The sequence below is a fragment of the Seriola aureovittata genome, chromosome 9, assembly GCF_021018895.1.
Source record: "Seriola aureovittata isolate HTS-2021-v1 ecotype China chromosome 9, ASM2101889v1, whole genome shotgun sequence".
NCBI lineage: Eukaryota > Metazoa > Chordata > Actinopteri > Carangiformes > Carangidae > Seriola > Seriola aureovittata.
The window spans coordinates 24,554,650-24,571,697 of NC_079372.1; the positions used below are offsets into that span (position 1 = coordinate 24,554,650).

Below are 17,048 nucleotides of genomic sequence, written 5' to 3' on the forward strand. Positions count from 1 at the left end.
GCGTCCATAATACATCCAAAACAATCGAAATGAAAGATGCCAACAACAAACACATTAACAAAAAATTATCTTTTATTTGAAATTACAGTTAAAGAATTTAAATATCTCATGTGGATAATACATCTTCAATGACAAACTGTTAAGTAATAGTGTATTGAATACAAATATTATTTCATATAAATGCGGGTTTATTTCTACATGTTATATACAATATGATATTATAAAATTTTCTATTTGTTCTAAATCTTGATCAGCAGCTTATAAGTGGATGACTAACTGATCTGATAACTGATCTATAAAACATTAGTAAATTACGTATTACCTATCAACAAACCCGTTAGTTGGGATTTACTGTTTTCTTGTATGTCTGTTTCGTTCTTGACATATTGTTTACAGAACAATGGAAAACCTAAGTCCAAGCGCACAGGGAAAACTAAATACAGCCTGGACTTACTGAATATGCATTTATGTAGGTAAATAAATGAAAGAGCCTGGCCCAGGAAGTCGTCATCCACTGCGTCTGAACCACTTCCTATTTCCGCAAACACAGCTCCGTGCAGCTTCCCGTTTATCGGTTGATCAATGCGGCGGTTGACTTCTGCCTTTCGTTTCCTGGCTCTGTTTAATATCCTCAGCTGTTCCGACATTTATGTGTGATTGATTAGCATCATGACGGCCAACAGCCGCTGTTCCGCCGCGGAGCCTCCGGGCCTGGAGACTCAGCGGCGGGAGATCGAGTCTCTGCTGCGGGAGTGTGAGCTCCGTGCTGGGGACAGTTGGTGAGAATCCGCCCGCCACACACACACTCACACATACAGACGGGGCTAACTGTTAGCATCACAGGGTTACCTAACGGTTATTAACGGGTTTAACGACAGGGGCAGGTCGTTGTTGTGACGGTGAGAGTTTGCTGAGGTAGTTTAACGGCTCGGTGTCGGGTGTTCGCCGCCGCCACCGTGTTAGTTCCTGCTAACCAGGCAGACGGTGAACGGACAGTTAGCCGACAGTGCTAACGTTAGCCTGTCAACCAGCTGTAGAGAGACGTTCAGGGTCTGCTCGTTAAGCTTCACTTTTGGTTTCAACAGAGCTGGGTAGGAATATGTGTACAGCACTTTTCAGGTCGCGTTTAATCCCAGTTTATTAGTGTCACGGGATCACAGTTTCAACCTCCAGACTTCCTAATGAGTCCTAATTTTCCTTCTCAGTTGATTTAATACTTATTTTGTTTGTTGACTAGTGTTTACAGAGTATCTGTATGTCCTGAAAAATCAAAGGTATTTTATTGCTTTAAATCAAATTAGTAAATTTTCAGTCTTATCTCTTGGCTACTTGTAGGTGATGAAATGAATTAGTATGTGACTGCCAACTGGCAGGAGATGTTTTATATCTGTAAACTAAACGTGGGATAGTTGTGGCAGCGGATTGTGCTGCAGGAGACTGTTGAGTCAATTATTTTCATTGTCATATGCCTGACTCAAGGTAATGTATTATAATATCTAGTTTTGTCTGGCAAGCTGTTAAAATACACAGATGTTTAATTAACTCTCATTGAATACCAGGAAAATTGTCAAACATTCACATTTCAGAGGCTGAAACAAGTGATTTTTATGGCCTTTTTCCTTTGATAAAGCCTTAAATGATCAAACTGGGTGCCAGTTAATTTCTGCTCTACAGTGCTGGTTGTTTTCTAGGTGCCTGGGGAAATGATGAAACTGTATAATGGGAGTCAGCAAGGGCCTAACAATTCATTGTTGCCTTGGGCCCCTTAAGCAATGAATGTGGTGATGATTAAACACCAGAAAAGATGAAAACCCAGCATGTCATATCACTTACATGTGTTTAAAACACAGTTGTTTACAATTCCAATCAAAAATGGGGAATAGTCTGTGGCCCCGGCTTCTCAATTTTGAGCATTTACTTTTTTTATTTGTCTTAATCAGTCAAAAGCTGAATAATTTTAGATTTTGGGTTGTTAATTGGTTTGATGACATCAACTAGGCATTTTCTAATGTTTTTTAGACCGAGCAATTAATTGTGAAACTATTCTGCAGATTATTTATAATGAATATAATCATTAGTTGCAGCCCTAATGAAGTCTTTAAACTTGACATTTTCTTGTCAGAGTAAGATTAGATTAGATTAGATTAGATTATAAAATAACTTGCTGTGTGTGTGCTGTGTAGTGGAAACATGTTCTGTCAGATTCTGCAGCACCATGATTGGGCAGGTTTCTACTGTTGTTGGTACCAAACGGTGTTTTGCCTTCACTTGGTTTCAGTATCTGTTCACTGTCAGCATTGTAATAAATGAGAGTGTTGTCAGGAACACTACATGTCATTAAATGCACCTTACAGTTGTACAGTGTGATAATAAAAACTGTGTTTGGACATGGTATGATCTTGGATTTTAAACAAATGTTCTAATCAACACACACAGTCACAGGAAACCAGACACTGATAAAAAAACAAAACTGAATGATAGACAGGTTCTTAGTCCCAACAAAAAGGCTGTTAGCTTTTTATTTTTTATAAGGTGGAAGGAAGCAAAGTGGTTCTCTGCCAAACTGTAATAAAAGAATAATGAGACCCAGAACTGACTGAATGGGGCTAAAAAGCAGAACAGAGGTTTTTAAAGGATCAAAAACACAGAGGGAAGAAATCTGATTCAGTCTCTCTGAAGTAAAGCAAAATAAAATGAAAACCAGAGCTGTGTGACAGCTGGCTGGTGACTTCAAGTGTTGGACTGGTTCAGATGGAGATATGATCAGTGTCACCAACTGTTATGCTGGCCAGAGGAACAAGAAGATGGGCGAGTCCTGCACAAAATTCTGTGGAAAAATTATTGACCTTTGCAGGTTGTTTTGGCGTTTAAAGGGGTTGGACTGTACCAGATTCACTTCCTGTGATCACTGTTGCTCTTTTTTACATTTGACATCGCATCTGAATCACAACAGATGGAGCTTTCAGCTGTAACCAGAACTAAATGTGTTGTTTGTTGTGTCCTGAGCTGAATTTTCATTATCTAACTGTTTGTAAATTAAAACATTGACGAGTTGTTTGGAGCTCTCGATGTGTCGACTGTCAACCAGTGGGAGAAGAGCCTTTCATAAAACAGTGTGAACATACTTCTGTGGTGACTCGCACAAGAGGTGGTGGATGTGATACATGTCTAGACTCAGGGGGCAGTATAGATGAAATCCTCTACTGTGACGTGTGTCACTTTATATCACAATCACAGCTGAAATTAACCAACAGTTTTAATAATTTACTGACATTTTTCAGACAAAATGCAAGAATATTTCTGGAACCAGCTTCTCATGATTGCAGATGTGTTGCTTTACTTTAGGACTACTAGTGATTATTTTCATTATTAATGAATCTGTTGATTATTTTCTCGATTAAGTGATTCGTTTTTTGTTGATAAAATGGTGAATGCCCATCACAAGGTGATATCTTCCGATGTCTTATTTTGTTTGACCAACACTCAGAGACTAAGAAAACCAGAGAATACTCAAATCTGTGAAACCACAACAAGAAGATTTTGCCATTCTTACTTAGAAAATAACTCAACAGTTAATCAATTATCAAAATGTTTGAGAATCAATTTTCTGTCAGTTGACAGCTCTACTTTACTACATCTTATATAATGGTAACCTAACTTAGTTTGGGTTTTTATTGATTGGGGAAAACGATCGGTTTGGATACTTGTTCTTTGGACCTCCTGGTGTTTGTCGTTTTAGCAAAATGTGTCATGGAGTCACCGACTGTAACATAGAGGTGGTTTTGATTACTTTGGCAGGACTCTGTTTGTGGTGTGATCCCATTGAAAGATGAACTCTAGCTATTTTTTTTTCAGTTGATTGTTTGTTTATATAATGTCAGAGAAAAAGGAAAATGTCCATCAGTTTCCTGAAGCCAGAGGTGATGAAACTGCTTCTTCTGTGGAATCAGAAGTCAAAAAAGAGAGAGAGAAATGATTTGAAATGAGGCGTAGAGACAGGTGGCGTCTTGTTTGGTCCAGCAGCTCACAGAGTGTCTGTTGATATAAAACAGAGAAAAGAGGAAAAAGCTCAAATTTGAGAGGCTGCAGAAAAACAGTTGAAACCATTAATGGGTAGTGAAAATATTTTCAGATGGTCAGTTGACTAATTGATTCACCACCTAATTGTACAGTCCTACAAAGGAGTGTCATACTAACTGTGTGTGTGTGTGTGTGCGCGCTGCAGGTACGTGGTGGAGCATCGCTGGTTCGAGCAGTGGAAGGAGTTTGTGGAGAGTGGAGACCAGAACTCGTCGTCCTTCCCCGGTCAGATTGACAACACTGAGCTGTTTGAGGGTCAGTTGACACTTCGCTCCGCCTCATCATGACATCACTTAAAAACTCCTCACAAACAACACACCCCTCCTCTGCTTCCCTGATTTCCCTATGCTGATTTCTGATCTCGAACATCCTCCACACCGCATACAAATTCATCCTCCCGGATCCTGAATGGAGGTTGATGTAACAGGCTGTAGTAAAAGTCACAGTCATGTTCACTCTGTTTTGGCGTTGCTTGTATTAGCTTAAGCTACTAACACAAATATGAAAACAAACAAACCTTTATCTGGATCTAAGATAGTGACAACACAGAATTGGATTTCTGCAGCATCAGGTTTGAAGTGGTGACTCTGTCTTTTATAAACATCAGTGATCAGTCGTCTCCTGTTTTCAGATCTGGACTCATACCACCTGAAGGAGCGTCTGGTGGAGAACGAAGACTTTGTGTTGGTGCCAGCTGAGGCCTGGCACAAGCTGCTGGCCTGGTACGGCATGGTGGAAAGTCACCCGCCGCTGGAGCGCAAGGTAACGCCACCACCACACGCCACATACACTCAGTCTGTGGAGTATGAGACACTTTAACAGCAGCTGTGTGTGTGTGTGTGTGTGTGTGTGTGTGTGTGTGTGTGTGTGTGTGTGTGTGTGTATATGTGTGTCTGTGTGTGTGTCTGTGTGTGTGTCTGTGTGTGTCTGTGTGTGTCAGGTGGTGGACCTGCCCAGCACTCTGAAGGTAGAGGTTTACCCCGTTGAGGTCTTCCTCTGTCTCCATAGCAACATGGAGAATGTCATCACTTCACAGTTCAGCCGCACCGACAACATACGTGAGTTTGTCTGTGTGTGTTTGTGTGTACGTGTCGTCCTTTACTCCTGAACTGTTCATTTTAGTGTTGTTGTTGAAATGTGGTGACTGTCAGAAACAGTGTGTGTGTGTGTGTGTGTGTGTGTGTGTGTGTGTGTGTGTGTGTGTGTGTGTGTTGTGTGTGTGTGTGTGTGTGTGTGTGTGTGTGTGTACAGAGTCCATCCAGAGAGCTATGTGTCAGGCCTTCTCAGTGCCTGTGGGCTCAGAGTGTCGTCTGTGGATGAAGAGTTCTGACAGTAACTGCGAGCGTCTCAGGAACATCCACATGAGTGTGCTGGACGCCTGTTTGAGCTCTGGGATGGTGAGGACAGACTCTGACACTGTTTAACACACAGACATGACCTCATCGGATCTGTAGATTCAGTCTGTGACAGAGGCAGATGTTCCTGTTGTTTCTTTACAACTTCCTCATAGCAGCAGCTCTTCATTAAAGAACAACCTGTCCACCTTAGAGATAAGCTGTAACGTGTGTGTGTGTGTGTGTGTGTGTGTGTGTGTGTGTGTGTGTGTGTGTGTGTGTGTGTGTGTGTGTGTGTGTGTGTGGTGTGTGTGTGTGTGTGTGTGTGTGTGTGTGTGGTGTGTGTGTGTGTGTGTGTGTGTGTGTGTGTGTGTGTGTGTGTGTGTGTGTGTGTGTGTGTGTGTGTGTGTGTGTGTGTGTGTGTGTGTGTGTGTGTGTGTGTGTGTGTGTGTGTGTGTGTGTGTGTGTGTGTGTGTGTGTGTCAGACGGTGATTATGGAGACGAGGAATGCTGATGGCACCTGGCCAAGCTCCAGACCTCAGATCATGTAAGAAAACTCTCTGTCTCTACTTCTCTGTTCATCTGTTTCGAAATGTTTAATACATCACACTCTACCTTTCTTTCTGTCTTTCTTTCTTCCCTTTCTCTCTGTCACCCGTCCTCTGGTTTATCCCTCCTCTGTTCCTTCCCATCTGTGGAGTTCTCTTGTTCTACCCGACTCATTGTCTTCACATCACTTTCAGTTTTGTTTCCTCTGAAAACCTCTCCTCTCCCTCTCTCTTTCCCTCTCACTCTGTCGCTCTCTCTGCCTCACCCTCTCCTGCTCTGCTTGTTTTTCTTTCTCTTCACAGTTTGCTCTGTTTTTATTCTAGACTTCATCTGCTCCTGTTTTGCATGGTCACCAAAAGTTCAATTATTTTATACACATCTTATATACACGTGTCCTCTTTACAACAATCAACTGACCAGTTTATTAATAAACCATATCAGGTCCCACTCACTGCAGTCAGGTATTTAATGTTAATTCATCCACATAGTGTATTTCAACGATGGCAGAAGAAATAAGAGAAACACTCTTTGTTTGCAGCCTCCACAGAGAGCATCCAGAGAATCATCATGTGTTTATCAAAGTCATCCAGTGACACTTGTCTGTAGTGTAATTGTAGTTTATTGAAATACTGCAGTAGTAATAATTGTACTTTTATTAGTGTCCATAATACGAGCAAATATAGCAGCTCAAAGAGATTAGCTGAAGTTACAACACCACATTTGATGAACCTTTACAGGGTCCTGCTCTCCTGATCCTCACGGCTGAATTACAACTGAATTATAAATCATATTCAGCGCTACTCGCCTGCCTTCACTTCCTCCTCCTGTTTCCATGTGAATGCAATGTTAACTCTCAACAGTCCTGGTCTGAATCTGCTGCTGCTGTTTTCAGGAGGAACTCAGTGGAAGAGCAGGACTCGTACCGAGGACAGCCAGGAGTCTGTGGCCTCACCAACCTGGGCAACACCTGCTTCATGAACTCTGCTCTACAGGTCTGTACAGGCCGAACACACACACACACACACACACACACACACACACACACACACACACACACACACACACACACACACACACAGATCAAAATCTGAAGAGCAGGGTTGGGCTAATTCTGTTGATCCCAGAAACGAGACCAGTCAGGCATCGTTGTAATTAACAAAGTATATTTCGATTGTTTTTGTTGAAATGGTTGCCTGGACGCTACATTCTTGTAATGGCTGCACAAAATACAGAGTCTGATTCGATTCTGATTCTTCCTCCACAGTGACGATATTTCACTGTGTCACTAGTATCACTGTGTTTCAGAGCATCGCTGCAATTTACCATGTTATAAACACAGAAACTCAGCGGGTTCTTTACTGTTGAAGAAACATTTAGACCTTGAACCTGCTCCAGTTCAGAACTAGCTGTGATTGGATGAACCTGCTCAGTATATAATTAACACCTGGAGGGTGTCTGTGTCCGTCCTGCTCCTCAGATTTCTCCACAGAACCATTTTATAAATATTCATTTATAACTTCACCTGGTTTAAACAGTAGCTCCTCTCCCTGTGTTAACTTTGAGCTCGCTCTGCTTTGTCTCCCTCCGTCCGTCCTGACACCTCCTCTCTCTCTCTGTCTCTGCAGTGTTTGAGTAACACCCCTCCCCTGACTGAGTACTTCCTGCAGAGCTCCTACCTGGAGGAGCTGAACTTCACCAACCCTCTGGGGATGAAGGGGGAGATCGCCGAGGCCTACGCTGACGTCATCAAACAGATGTGGTCGGGGCGGCATTACTCCGTGGTGCCGCGTGTTTTCAAGGTACCAAAGTGTTAAACTGATGACTGAGTGATTAAACACATACGTCTCAGTTTCATCTATGGATTAATACCACAGCAAGTAAGAGCCCTGAAGCGGCAGTTTGGTAAACATCATACAAAAGAGCTCAAATTAGTTTTAGTTGCTGCGTTTGTTGCTTTTTGTTGTTGCAGTACTTTTTAATTCATTCTGTGATTTATTGTTCTGATATAAAATCATCAGCGCTTCTCTCTGAGCTCTGTATCTCTGAGTCAGTGAAGCCTGAAGTCTCCATGTTAACCTTCACTGTGAAATGCAATGTGACAAATTAAATGATCTGTTGGGGCTGTTTGAAGATGCAGAACCAAAAGCACTTAACTCTGCTGACGAAGTCTTGTCCTGCTTTTATACTTAATGAGGAAATGCACACCAAATGTGGATTCATCTGCTGCTGAAAATAGTCCCCCACAAATGCATCATTTCCTCTGTTTGTTAAAAACTGCAGTGAGCAACTATTTTAAGAAATGACTGAGACTTGTTTGTAAATGACACTTTATGTTTGGAAGTGGACATCGCATCTATCCCCTCCAGTTCTATGTTTGGTTGTGAAAAATAATGACTTGGTGAAAACAGAGAGAAAAAGATGTTTTCACATTCAGTTGTTTCAGACTGAAATTCAGATGTTACTGTCATCTGTTCTGAATGACACAGACTAAGCCCCTGTTCAGACCTGGTATTAACATCCATCCCGGGTGATCTGATCACAAGTGGACAGCTCTTGAGTTCAGGTGTGAATGGACTCAAGACACATTGAGGATGCATTTGAGATCAAATCACTGAGACCACATTCAGACGAGGTTTGGACCACATGTGGCCACAGGCGTGAACTGATGTACGTAGAGCCGACCATTTGTGATTGGATCACTGAAGACGCATGTTAATATAGTTTTGAACAGGGCCTGAGTTACTATAAAACTGTGACTACTAACAACGTTGTGTGTGTGTGTGTTCACGCAGACAAAGGTGGGTCACTTTGCGTCTCAGTTCCTGGGTTACCAGCAGCACGACAGTCAGGAGCTGCTGTCCTTCCTGCTGGACGGACTGCACGAAGACCTGAACCGAGTCAAAAACAAAGAGTACATCGAACTGCGGGACGCTGACGGGCGACCAGACCAGGTGAGCTGCTACAGCTGAACACCACCTGAACAACACCCGACACTCAGCTCAGTCCATACTGTGGTCTTTTCTGTCACCTAAATATATTCCTAATGTTTACAATAACTTATTTTAAGCTCCAAACAAATGAAGTAACATTGTTCTAAATTGATGTTGTTGTGATTCTTCATTGTTCTTCTTCCTGTCCCACAGGAAGTGGCGGAGGAGGCGTGGCGTAACCACCGCCGGCGGAACGACTCTGTGATCGTCGACACGTTTCACGGCCTCTTCAAGTCCACACTCGTCTGTCCTGAGTGCCGCAAGGTCTCTGTGACCTTTGACCCCTTCTGCTACCTGAGCATCCCACTTCCTGTCAGCAAGGAGCGCGTCATGGAGGTCTTCTTCGTCTCTCTGGACCCGTACGCCAAACCTGTTCAGGTAACTGTTTCTGTCTTTTATTAGTTCACTGTTTCTGCTGTTTGACTTTCTCCACCTCCAACATGATGGTGAAGTGTCAGGAAAATGAAGAATATTAAACTGTTTGTGCACAATATGGATAAAATATAAAATATTTCCTTGTGTGTGTCAGTAAATACTGTTTGTGTGTTTGTGTTTGCAGCATCGTGTTGTGGTTCCTAAAGCAGGGAAGGTTTCTGACCTTTGCTCTGCTCTGTCAGATATGACCAGCGTACCTCCCACACAGGTCAGTGTGTGTGTGTTTGTTTATCAGCAAGATTACACAAAAAGTAGTGAACTGATTTGCAGCTAAACTTGCTGGAAGGATGGGGGGGATAGACCAGGGAAGAACCCAGTGTGTTTCTTTGCAAATTCTTGTTTGAACTGATGAGACGGAGACTGACAGGATCAGAGAAGGAAGGTTAACTGGATGGTTGTGGCTAAGGACGTAGAACAGGTTGTCCACTAATCAGAGGGTTGGTGGTTCTCTCCCCGACTCCTTCAGTCAGTGTCCTGAGGCAAGATACTGAGCTCTAAATTGCTCCTAGTGGCTGTTCCATCATTTGTTTTTATGTATGTGTGAATGGGTGAATGTGGCAAGTAGTGTAAAGCGTTTTGAGTAAAGTGCTATATAAGTGCAGTCCATAACTTTGTGTGTGTGTTTGTTTCAGATGGTGGTAGCTGATGTTTTCAACCACCGTTTCTATAAGATCTACAGCGCTGATGAGTCTCTGAGCTGCATCCTGGACCGAGATGACATCTTTGTGTAAGAACAACTTTTTGGTCTGTTTGAGGTCGATGAGGAGAGAATGTGTTAGATTCCTACAACAAACGGCACTGATTCACCCCCAGCCTGAAGCCAACCTGCTGTCTAACGTGTGTGTGCGTGTGCGTAGATATGAGCTGAGCGTGCAGGAGGAGCAGCAGGAGGAGCAGGTGCTGCTGGCTCTCTACCTGAGGGAGCGCTCTCACTACAGAGACTATGGCTCGGGCAGCAGCTCGTACGGCACGTCGCTGTTCGGACACCCGCTGCTGCTCGGCGTGCCGCGCAGCAGCTGCAGCCAGGAGGCGCTTTACAACCTGTTCCTGCAGAGGCTGGCGTGAGCACAACACACACATTATTAGTGCACTTCTTATGCTTTCATATTTTTAAGCATTTTAATTATTATTACCACAAAGTCATGTCACTCATTGCAATGAATATTACTTACGTGTGTGTGTGTGTTGTGTGTGTGTGTGTGTGTGTGTGTGTTGTGTGTGTGTGTGTGTGTTGTGTGTGTGTGTGTGTGTGTGTGTTGTGTGTGTGTGTGTGTGTGTGTGTGTGTGTGTGTGTGTGAGCAGGCGCTACGTGCGGCCTCCCGACCCTTCTGAGGAGTTGGAGGAAGAGGAGGAAGATGATGATGAAGATGAGTTGTACAAGACTCAGACCAACGGCATCAGTGATGGTATTGTCCCCTTCTGCAGCTACAAGCTTGACAGACAGAATAAAAACAGCTCAAATGTACAAACATCAGTTACACTCACTGTTTACAAATCTGACAAAACACACTCTTGATTTATTAGTCGGCAGTAAATGGACGCTAAAAGTTTCCAGCTCCTCACGTGTCAAGAATTTCTGCTTTTCTCTGTTTTGTAGTTATTTTGTTAATTATATTATTTATTATTCCATGCAAATACAAACTCCTGGCCTACGTGGACCTGTAAGACACCAAATATACTGTGACAGTGGTGAAACATCAATCAGACAGGAACACAATCTCATACACACAAACAAAACACAGTTTGCTCAAATCTGTAAAAAGCAAAGAAATCATCATAAACATAAAATAACTTTGTCGTAACAAACTTGGCCATCAAACGCACCATCAGAGCAGTTTCATATTGTATTAAATAAACACCTCCATCAAATTCTGAGCAGGTTTAACAGCAAGTCACCAAAACACATGATTCATGCAACACTGGTCGTTAAACAGAGGACACTCAGACAGATGGGAATCTTTGTAGATTAAATAAATCAAATCCTAAAAAGACATTTTAAGACGCCACTTTAATCTTTGTGATATAGCTTTGACTGTTTTCTGACATTTAATAAACCAGGCAGTGATTAATCAAAAAATGCTTGAAAGATTCATTAAATTAATGAAACCTATTGTTGCAAACAGGCTGAGCTGTCAGCTGTCCTCAGCTTCCCTCTCATTGATTCTGTGTGGTTTTCTCAGATGAGCAGCAGGACACTGCAGACAAAGCCGGACCCTCTGAGACAGAACCCTCCTGCAGTGATGCTTCCGCAAACAGCCAATCAGAGGACACCGCTACCGCCGAGCCCCTCCCTGATCTCAACCACAAGCAGCCCTCACTGGACCACGGTGACACGGAGACCAATAACGGGTCCCAGGACCAGACTGAGCCCCCCTGCAACTCTGACGCCGGCAACAGCACTGAAAACACCAGTCCCTGCGGAGACACGAGCAAGACCAGCGATGCTGACACCAGCTTAGAACCACCAGCAGAGCAACCACCGCAGCCCAGTGAGACTACAGAGGAAGAAAAAGAGGAAGACAAGCAGGAGGAGGCGTGTTCTCCCAGCCCGCCGCCCAATGAACAGCCGGCTAAGAGGAGGGCGTGTCGTAAGAGGAGGAAGAGTTTGTTCACCATCCAGGCGGTGAACTCCAATGGGACGACTGAGAGAGGGATGGGAGAGGGAGGGAGCGCCGTGTCCTTCAGCTGTAAGTTACATGATGAAAGACAACACTCCCACCAAGACTTAATTTATATTTCTGCCCTTTTGTCTCTTGAATCTTGTTGGTTTTTTTGTTTTATTTTTAAGACATTTAGATAAGAGTAAAAAAAACAGTAACAGCTACAAGAGCGAGAGAGAGATGAGGACAAAATTATCAATTTAAACAATCAACATTCTGACATTATTCCATTTGAAAGAAACTAAACGCTCATTTCCCCAAAGTGAGCTGACTTAATTGTTCCTGAGAGAAGCCCAGACGATGAGACAATGGCTATGAAATAAAAGTCTCCCATTAGCTGGAGGTTAAATATTCAGCAAATATTGTCAAAATGAAACTGCACATTCAAACAGTTTCACCCTCACAGTTTCACCCTCACATGCTGTGTTTGAAAAACCACATTGATCTATTATCAAATGGCATTTTCAGCATGAAACATCTGCATGGCTCCTCAGGAAAGAAGCAGGTGTCCCAGCATTAAGTACTCAATAAAGGGGTTTGTATACAGGGTGAAACAGCTACTGATAATTTCCTCATCTCATTGTCTCAGAGAGAAATTGTCAGTACTTTGAAGTCAGAAGAAGAAATTTGAACAGACGCAGCAGCTGTAAAAGATTCCTCATATTGACCTCAGTCTGTTCTGCACCAGTCGTGCTGCAGTTCCTCACAGAAATGTCACAAAAAGCTCTTGTTAGTGTCCCCTATAACTTGACTCCTCAGTCATTTTATAACAGCAATTATATTTCCTGTGTGATCTTCTTCCCACTTCTTTATTGTCCCTGAGGGGAAATTAGTCTTGCAGCCACTTGAAACACAGACTTAAACATAAAATATATAAAACACATTGATGAGGCAGACACGATGGTGTGAGCTCAGCTCTGACGACGCGTCTCACATCAGCTGTAAATTGAAGAGTTCGCTCAGTCACTGAGTTTGTTAGTAAAGTAAGTAAAAATTAATTTATATAGCACCTTTCACAGATAAAAATCACAGTGCTTTACATCACAAAACATACACAAGTTTGATAAATATGACAATAAAACTAAAAAAGTAAGTAAAGAGCTACACAATAATGGGGAGGTATTCAAATAGACTAACCAAACGCCTATCTGAATAAAGATGTTTTCAGCTGCTTGCTGAAGACAGGGATAGAGAGTGTTCCATTATTTAGGAGCCACAGCTTGAAAGGCACGGTCGCCTCGAGTCCTATAGCAGGTTCGAGGGACGGCTGGTAATTTTTGCTCAGAAGATCTGAGAGCCCGATTTGTTGTGTAAGGGAGGGGGAGGTCAGCAATATATTGAGGTCTTTGACCATGCAAGGCTCTAAAGGTGAGCAACAGTATTTTAAAATGGATACGGATTTGATTTATACTCTCCTTGTTTTAAAATCATTTCCAAGCTGCTTTAACAGGTAAAATTCTCTCAAACTCATGTTCTGCTGAAAGAGGACAATATCAATATTTGAAACAAGTGAAAAGCTGCTTCTGCTGCCTGCAGATTACATGCTTCAAGAAGGACTAATGAGAAGCTGCAAGCCACATCACATCTGTATTATAATTATTTGTTAACATTTTCCATTTCATGTAAATTATTTATTATTAACTAACTTTCTGTCTCTCTGCAGCTCAGCCTTATGTGGCCATCGACTGGGACCCTGAAATGAAGAAGAGGTTCTACAATGAAAATGAAGCTGAGGTCAGTGTGAACATATGTGTGTGTGTGTGTGTGTGTGTGTGTGTTGTGTGTGTGTGTGTGTGTGTGTGTTTGTTTGGATTACAGACTGTGTAAATACACATCTTCAAAATATTGAAGATGCTAAATGTAGATTTTGTCACAGAAATGACCAACAATCATCATTTTCACCTGTGTCCTTACAGCTTCTTCCTCCTCTCACGTCTCTACACCTCTGTGATTTATTGGTTGTAATGAAACATAAACATATATTAAAATGTACTTTTTCTTTCTTTCTCCTCCTGTGTAGAAGTACATCAAACATGCCAGTATGGAGGTTCCTCAGCAGCAGACCACAGTTCAGCTGCAGGAGTGTATCGAGCTGTTCACCACTGTGGAAACACTGGAGGAAGAGAACCCATGGTAACACTTCACACACACTCCACCTCTCCTGATGATGAGCAGGTGAGGAAGATGTATGATGATGATGATGTGTGTGTATGTATGTGTTTTCAGGTACTGTCCAGTGTGTAAGAAGCACCAGCTGGCCACTAAGAAGCTGGACCTCTGGTCTCTGCCAGAGGTTCTCATCATCCACCTCAAGAGGTTCTCTTACACCAAGTTCACCAGAGAGAAACTCGACAGCATCGTGGACTTTCCCCTCAGGTAGACAAACACACACACACACACACACACACACACACACACACACACACACATACTCACTCACTCCTTAGAGGTCTCTGAGGTATTGTTTTTAATGCAGTTACTAAATTAATGCAGACACATTCTGTTAATCTAAGATTTTAAGATTAACTAAATTCAATATCAATGTTGCAAGTCATGAGATCATTGTTGAGGATGAGAATCTCAAAAGTCTTGCATATAACAAAATCAAATGTGAGCTACGATGGAAACATGGCACATTCTCGTTTAGCTGGACCTGATCTAAACAGCCTCTCTGAAAACTCTACTGTACGTTGTGTTACTGTTGCAGAGACCTGGACTTCTCCGGCTGCCTCCTGAGGAAAAGTCTGTCCAATGGGGAGCCTCCAAGCCGCTATGACCTCATCGCTGTGTCCAATCACTACGGAGGACTCAGAGATGGACATTGTAAGGCCCTTTGGTTTAAATTGTACACACCATATATCACTCTTAGATTAATAACTGGCAACCTTTATTGAACAAAATATTGTGCACATCTTTTTATGTAAGAAGAGAGCATCATTTGCTTCTATTTATTTGTAAAGGTTGTCTTAAAAGATTACTCATTTACTTATATACTGTATGTGTATGTTAATATTCAAGCTTTCTCATCTACTGTAATGTTGAATCACACAGGTCATGTTGAAGGTTTTATTAGTGATATGGCTCCTTTTGTATCTTAACTACCTTGTACACTCATAATTGTCTGTGTTCCTCAAGACACCAGCTATGCGAAGAATAAGGATAATGGTCAGTGGTATTACTTTGACGACAGCAAGGTGACCTACGCCAGAGAGGACCAGATTGTGGTCAGTATCATGCACACAACTGATACAGAACTATTAGGACAGTGTCCAGTCGGTCTATTAAAATCCAGATACTTGTCAATTAATCTGTGAACACAGATTCAAAGGTAAACATGTATAGGAGGAATCTGCTAGATTAGTGTACACACTGGGAAAAATAACCACAACACCACTGCATTAAACTAGAAGGGGGTCCCAGGTCAAAATTGTTGACATAGTTACTGTTTAAAACCCTATTTACCCTGCAGCTGTCTTCAACTACAGTGAGCACAATGGCATAACAAGTCATAGTATCATGAAAAATGTCATAAAAATGTCATAGTATACTAAGGCATAAAATGTCATCAAAATTTCATGTTAAGTCATAAAAATCTCAAAAAGTCATAAAAATGACACAAAACATGTCATAGTATTGTAAGGCATGAAATGTTATCGTATACTATGACATTTTTATGACTTTATTTGCTTAAGTACTAAGGCATAAAATTGTCAGAATAAGGCGTGAAAACTAACAACAAAGTCATAAAAATATATTAATGTATATTTTTTACATTTTTATGCCTTATTATACTATGACATTTTTATGCCTTAGTATACTAAAAAGGTGTATGCAATATTATTATGATTTATTATTATAATTATATTATTATTAAGACATGAAATATGATATGATTTATGATATTTTTGTGCCTTAGTATTCTATGACATTTTTAATGACATTGTTATGCCTTAGTAGACAAGAGCAAAAAATTATAAAAATGTAATTGTAACCTGTGACATTTTCATGCCTTACCATGCAATGATTTTTATTTGTTTTTTTGTGCCATGCTATACTGTGATGTTTTTTTGCCATCTTTCAGCCTTAGTATATTATGATGTTTTAAGAGAATTTTATACCTTACTATACTATGACATCTTTTGACATTTTTAGGCCTTACTATACTAACACATTTTTTTGTCATTTTTCAGCCTTAATATACTATGATGCTTTGTGACAGTTTTATGCCTTAGTATACTATGTCATTTTTCATCCATATGCTATGACGTTTTTGACATTTAAATGCCATATTATAACATACATTTTTTGACATTTTTTGTAGCATACTATAATATGACATTTTTTAGACGTTTTTATACCTTACTATACTATGACTTTTTTTTCTACACTATGACATTTTTCAGCCATTTTATACTATAACGTTATTTGACATTTTTATGCCCAACTATAATATGACCTTTTTTGACATTTTATGCCATACTATACTATGACATTTTTTGGCCATACTATACTATGACATTTTTATACTTTACTATATGATGACGTTTTTAGACAATTTTATACCATACTATACTATGACGTTTTTATACGTTTTTATGCCATATTATACAATGACATTTTTATACCATGCTGTACTATGACGTTTTTTGACATTTTTATGCAATACTATATGATAACAATTTTATGCCATACTATACTATGATGTTTTTTGACATTTTTATGCCGTACTATACTATGACACTTTTCATCAATATTATATTATGACATTTTTGACATTTTTATGCCATACTATACTGTGACGTTTTTATGCCATACTGTACTATGACGTTATTTTAAATTCTTATGCCATACTATATTATGATATTTTTAGACATTTTTACGCCATACTATACTATGACATTTTTATGCCATCCTGTACTATAATGTTATTTGACATTCTTATGCCATGCTATACTATGAGTTTTTTATGTCTTACTATACTATGACATTTTTTTGACGTT

The 17,048-nt window shown here is 40.9% G+C and overlaps 1 protein-coding gene across 1 annotated transcript in view; it reads left to right on the forward strand.

Moving 5' to 3' along the window:
- The first annotated feature begins 545 nt into the window (after positions 1-545).
- usp11 (ubiquitin specific peptidase 11) overlaps positions 546-17,048 on the forward strand; it is a 28,640-nt gene continuing 12,137 nt past the window's right edge. Inside the window, exons 1-20 of the mRNA XM_056384681.1 lie at positions 546-779; positions 4,226-4,335; positions 4,712-4,842; positions 5,021-5,138; positions 5,332-5,477; positions 5,900-5,961; positions 6,856-6,955; positions 7,589-7,762; positions 8,756-8,914; positions 9,107-9,331; positions 9,513-9,596; positions 10,021-10,115; positions 10,246-10,449; positions 10,691-10,794; positions 11,569-12,075; positions 13,712-13,782; positions 14,069-14,181; positions 14,275-14,424; positions 14,756-14,871; positions 15,184-15,272. Coding sequence (XP_056240656.1) covers positions 670-779; positions 4,226-4,335; positions 4,712-4,842; positions 5,021-5,138; positions 5,332-5,477; positions 5,900-5,961; positions 6,856-6,955; positions 7,589-7,762; positions 8,756-8,914; positions 9,107-9,331; positions 9,513-9,596; positions 10,021-10,115; positions 10,246-10,449; positions 10,691-10,794; positions 11,569-12,075; positions 13,712-13,782; positions 14,069-14,181; positions 14,275-14,424; positions 14,756-14,871; positions 15,184-15,272 — 2,868 coding nt within the window. The 5' untranslated portion in view covers positions 546-669. The remainder of the gene's footprint in view (positions 780-4,225; positions 4,336-4,711; positions 4,843-5,020; positions 5,139-5,331; positions 5,478-5,899; positions 5,962-6,855; positions 6,956-7,588; positions 7,763-8,755; positions 8,915-9,106; positions 9,332-9,512; positions 9,597-10,020; positions 10,116-10,245; positions 10,450-10,690; positions 10,795-11,568; positions 12,076-13,711; positions 13,783-14,068; positions 14,182-14,274; positions 14,425-14,755; positions 14,872-15,183; positions 15,273-17,048) is intronic.